Source organism: Hoplias malabaricus, chromosome 3 (genome assembly GCF_029633855.1).
Source record: "Hoplias malabaricus isolate fHopMal1 chromosome 3, fHopMal1.hap1, whole genome shotgun sequence".
Lineage (NCBI taxonomy): Eukaryota > Metazoa > Chordata > Actinopteri > Characiformes > Erythrinidae > Hoplias > Hoplias malabaricus.
In genome coordinates this window covers 9,191,280-9,196,873 of record NC_089802.1, presented here as the reverse complement: position 1 = coordinate 9,196,873, position 5,594 = coordinate 9,191,280, and the positions used below count along the sequence as shown (strand labels likewise).

The window sequence follows — 5,594 nt, the reverse complement described above, 5'->3', positions numbered from 1 at the left end:
TTATTTTCATAGAACAAATCTTACTCTACAGAGCATTACTGAAACACTGCAACCCACAAAGTGTTTATTGATTTACATTTAACCATCCATGTGACTGTTCTAGTCCCAGGGCTATTAAGTCGGGCTGCTGGTGTTTCTTTGTTCTGCTCATTGTGCGTGTCTGTGTGCAATTTGCTGGTTAGAGTGAAGCTTTTAAGCTTGGTGTGATGGATCATTTCAGTTGGTGATGACTCTGTCTAGGGGTTGGGAGAAATGTTCTTTCATTACCATAGATGTCAACCCATAGCAAATGAATCATCGCCTCTCATTGTCAAATAATGTCTCGCCTTGCTTTGTACAGTGACAGCCTATCAAATGCCAAACAACAGTCACACAATCTGTCAGTTTCATATCGTATGAATACCAATGACGGCAAAGAGATTTATGAAAATAAGATGGAGAAGAACACTCATCTGTTGTCATCAGTAGTAAACCAAGCAGAGTTTCCTCTCGTTTTGTTTGGGAAAAGAGAAGAGGACTCAAAAGACTTTTGTTCCGTTACTGGGTCCTTTTAGCAAGCATGTTTCAAATCTTGTTGCCATGTGAACAACTAGGCTAGCAGTGTCTGTGCCTCAGTCAAAAGCATATATAAAGACAAAACACTTTCAATCTTTGAGACGTTCATTTTGATTAACTCAAGTTTGTACCTTGAAAATCCCATGCAATGAGTTTTAATGAGTGTGGGACATAAAGGTGTGTTTTTCTGGACCAAAAACGGAAAGTATACATTGTTACATTTTAGTCCTGCTTTTCTTAGCTAGGCTTAATGCAATTATCCGGTTGTGTGTACCTGGGGTATTCTTACCACTGGAAACACAAGAAGATTTGATAAAATAGATAGATTTTCCATTTCTTTCACATTTATTTTGTAAATTAAATGTACATATCTAGACTCCAAACAAATGACGTCATAACATAACAGAAGCAGATGTCGACATGTTGCCAGATGGTGTTGCTCAGATGTTCTCCAAAATTAGTGAATATGTTCCAAGAAAGCAATCAACTCTAGCCTAGTGGTCACTTCTGCTCACATTACACTTCTTTTCCTTTCAATAAAACAATCCAGCCACTTTATATAACCCTATGATTCAAGACCCATTTATTTAAGTGCATTAAAATGCAGCACCATCCAACACTGCTGAAAGATACGACCCAAACGGTCTACCATTGTTCTACTTACTTAAGCTCTCCTCAGTCTCAAATAGAACAGAATCCATCACTGAGTCGTGGCCACGTAACTTCAGGCTTAATATTCTACCCTGGGCTGTAGAGAGCTACTGTGTGGATGGAGCTAAAATGGCAGGCGCTGGAATTTTTAGTGGATATATTATGAAAAATATCACTCTAGTCCTGAGAAACTGTGAAATGAGGCCACCCAATCTGTTGTTTGTGGGCTGCCTATGTCTGACAATGAGATAAAACTAGTCATACTGGTTTTGCTCTGCTTCCTGATGTTGAGTGCAGGCTCATTACACTCTTAATGTCCCCTCTTCAGAGCATCTCCAATCACATTGCTGGACCAACATATATGTGAGCAAAGGTGCAGTTAAAATGTGAAGAACAGACATGACCTGAGCAGAGAAGTGAGAAAATTAAGTAAAAGCAAGAGCGGGTGAAATGAGGGAACCAAACCATCTGGTGAGAATGAGAATAGAGATGTGGAGAGAACTGTGAAATAATGGCTTAAAACAAGAGGACCAGGGTACAACTAAGCTTCTGTGAGACTTGCTTTGACAGTGAGCTGTCATATAAAGAAACAGGCACTCAAACTAGTCATTCTCAACAGAGCTGTTTAGACAATGTGAGAATGGTGCAGTGGTGCTGGAACCTTCTGGTATTTTGACCAAAGCCTGTCACAGACCTTTCATTAAAACCCCATAACTCTGTTAATTTATTCAGAAAGGGTTATAATGTGTCCCTGTTCAGGAGAGACCTTTACAATTATCACTTACATAAAAACATATAATTTAAACATATGTTGTATGTACACAATTTTCCTGTAATATACATCTTTCTAAACACTTTTTAGTGATGACGAATAAAAAAAGAAACATTTGTCCCTTTGTGTTAATAGACTGGCACACCATGGTTCTTCACCATAAGTGAGGTGAAAAAAATAGTCTGACAGTTCTTCACTGAGATGATAAATATCTTACAATAATTCATTACGGTCCCTGTAAAGTTCATGAATAATAATGTGGGAAGATGAGAGGAGGGCAGGTGGTGTTCATTTATTCTTAGGTTGCGCTGCTATGTAAAGGGCCACAAGGCAGTAGAGAGCACCTCCGATCGTCAGGGCCATGGTGGTTCTGTAGAGTAGCCGGTCAGGAACACCCCGTTTAAGGTGCACTGGGATCCCATCTGAAGACTAAATATAGAGAACACTTAAGAATATCTTCAAACTAAACAAAATGTGCATATGTCCAGTAACATTGGAATCCTATTTTAAAGTACGTACCTGAAATATCTTCTGAAGATCTGGCACTTTGTTTGCACCCATATACTCTAAGGAAGGCCCTGCCTCAGAAGCCATTTTGGTGGGGGTTGCAAAGATCATAGCAGGAAGCTCAGAGGGTATGCTAGGCCTCAAGCCCTGTAAGAAAAGATGGTCACAATAGAGAAATTAGTTAAAAAGCAGAGGCAAATCACCGGTTAAAAACACTGCATGGAATACACTGTAATATGGTAGCTGTATTATGGAAAGTCATTCCACATATGTTTCTGAAATATTAGCCTCTCCAATCACAACTCAGAAGCCATGTTTACGTGAGAGTGCAAATTTAAAGTGAAACAGCACAAAAAAAACATGCATGGAGACATAAGTGTACAAAATAAAAATGGCTAAAACAAGAATGGAGGAGGAGAATCAAGCACAAAATGGGGCTAAAGACCAGAGCTCTTCTGCTCACTCTTCAGTGCTGTGTGTATTATACTGCGTTAAACGGTGGCTCATTATCATTTAACAGAACAGGAGCTGATACCGGGCACTCTGAACAGGGCTGATTATATTTATTGTGTTAATTTTATTGCCAACACTATACCCACACCATAAGACTGTGTCTGACATGCACACACACAACCCATATGACACACATGACAACCATGACATTAAAGCCACCATATTTCTACACTCTGGTAGTTGTGCGTTAGTGTGTTACACTGGTACAAGGGGGACAGACACAGCAGTGCTGTTGGAATTTTAAAACACTTTAGTGTCACAGCTGGACTAAGAATAGTCCAACAAAAACACCCTGCCAACATCATCCAATAGGCAGTGTCATCTGACCTCTGCTGAAAGAATAAACAATCATTAATACAAACTTTATATCTATAAGTGCACCTATCTGGAAAGGGAACCTGAGGAAATTGATAACGTGTAGAAACAAAGGTGGCTTTAATGTAAGGTCTGACCTGTTTAAATGTTTCCTACAAGAAGTAGGAAAATGCTCACTGCAAAATCTATACTTCAAGGGTCCTCAAACCATGGGTCCCGCCCCTATGTTAGGTCTCTTGATTTACAAATGTTGTTATTTGGGAAAAATTTATAATCTCCCATTTCAAATTATAAATTTACATTATAAATTACTAAAATTGTCAGTGTGAAACTCTTTAAATGTTAGCAATCAATAATATTATACAGGGGGTCCTCGACTTACGACGTTGATCCGTTCCTACGTCGCTTCGTAAACCGATTTTTGGTGTAAATCGGAACATACGTAGATACTGTATGTAAATAACATACTGTAAGCACTTATCCTATCCTAACACCTATCCTCCTCGGACACGCGTAACTGTGTATTCTTTCACCGTGCACACCAAACACAAAGTTCGCTTTATGACGCAAAACCACTTAAGTCGAAACAAGGCTGTATACAGTAAATGGGAGATGGGTCGTAACCACGAAACATCGTAACTCGGGACTGAAGTAACCCGAGGACCTCCTGTACACATTAATTGTCCTAAAATATAAATCTGCGGCCTCTTTCATGCACATCTTTCAGAAAAAGCTTAAGGATTTAAAAAATATACTACAGTTATACATTTTTTACACAAACACTGTGAACAGCTCATTTAAGGAACATGGATAATTTACATGTAAATATCTTCTGAGGCTTTACTCAAGTGCCCTCTGTATGTATCTATGATGAAATGGCTGGCGGTCACAAAAAATTCAGCATCCAAAATATTTGGCAACCCTGACATCTTGAAAACATCAGTAGAAAAACAAATCAGTTAAAAGTTAATTTTAATAATATTATGTTATACATTTAGGAAATGGCATTCATTCAGAATTAAAACAGATAATGGAAGTCTGCATCGGCAGAAACCTGAAGATTAGTATGGTATTGAAAGGGAATGGCACTATCCCAATAGTGTGTCAAGATTTAATGCCTACACGACAGATTTAGAAGCATCTGACATTTAATTGAGATGACTGAAAATAGAGGTTTTTGCCTTAAATTAAAAGGGCAGTGCTTTCGACCTGGAAAGCCATTCTTTCGGATGTCTGAGACTAAAAAAGATGTCATTAATCTTTAAATCCCCACGTCCAATGGAAATCTAATTTTTAACCTTGTTTTTTTCATATACACTAAAAGGTGTATTGTGAGCACAATAAGCAGTCAATGCCATGACTGAGCATTTCCACTTTGAAACAGCATTGATCCAAATCGTCTCAAATGGGCAGATTTACAGCCAGTGTTTACGATGTCGATCCCGTCAACTTGCAGGTAAAGTGAAGACAGAGGTGAGGATTAATGACATATTCTAAAACTTTGCCTCAGAATAAAGGCAAAAGTTACACCTAAGCAACTATTTCGGCATTTAGGGAGGTTTCCTTTCTTAGAAAAAACTTATAAACAATATGTTTTAATGAACAGATTTTTGAGGGTTAATCAATGCTTTAATGAGTCAATGCTTTAACTTGCTTAAATATTAATAATAATAATAATAATACACAATTTATTTGGTTTATGAGAAGGGTCATCCATTTTGTTAAAATAATTATCTTCACTCAAACATATTTAAATAAGAGAAAGGCAGTTGGCTGAGGTACAAATATGTCATAAACCCTTGTCATGTGACAAATGACAATAGGGTGAATAAATTAAAACGCATTTAGACACGATGGCGGATATTATCTGATAAATTGAGGGAGACCCTTTCAAAGACACGTCTTATAAAACGTTACTTTGTAAATAAAGGACACAGCACTTGTGTACTGAGCTGTAATCTCGGCTCATCACGCTGAGCATATCGGCTAAGCTAACGTTAACTTACTGTCATTATCACTTACAGAGAGGAAGGTCATTTCCGCCCGTTACTTTATCTCCTACTATCTAGACGGAATATCGCTAAGAGTTTACCTGTGGAGTATAGGCTGTAGACAGCACGGAGCCTGTTAACCTCTGAGTTAAACCGCTGAATTTATAGTACATTTTCTCACTGAACTGAACTTGAACACGCGGATCACCGGCTTCTCCTTCAGCTGATGGAGGAAACAACGCGAGAACGTGACGTTAGGGGCACGCCCCCGTGATGAGAACTGGGGAGAA

The 5,594-nt window shown here is 38.5% G+C and overlaps 1 protein-coding gene across 1 annotated transcript; it reads right to left on the bottom strand.

The window, feature by feature from the left end:
* Nucleotides 1-877: 877 nt before the first annotated feature.
* Nucleotides 878-5,594, bottom strand: cox7a2l (cytochrome c oxidase subunit 7A2 like). The gene is made up of 3 exons (XM_066664993.1): nucleotides 5,406-5,594; nucleotides 2,498-2,632; nucleotides 878-2,407 (listed from the first exon to the last, which is right to left on the bottom strand). Exons 1-3 carry the CDS (start codon nucleotides 5,475-5,477, stop codon nucleotides 2,267-2,269), a joined length of 348 nt encoding a protein of 115 aa, XP_066521090.1. The 5' UTR covers nucleotides 5,478-5,594; the 3' UTR covers nucleotides 878-2,266.

Bases quoted from the DNA above. Each gene is read 5' to 3' on its own strand.
- cox7a2l (XM_066664993.1), bottom strand. From the start codon at position 5,477: ATGTACTATAAATTCAGCGGTTTAACTCAGAGGTTAACAGGCTCCGTG. The intron at 2,633-5,405 runs GTAAACTCTTAG...CTTTTCTTACAG, and splicing joins CTACAGCCTATACTCCACAG to GGCTTGAGGCCTAGCATACC. The intron at 2,408-2,497 runs GTACGTACTTTA...CTCTATATTTAG, and splicing joins ATCTTCAGAAGATATTTCAG to TCTTCAGATGGGATCCCAGT.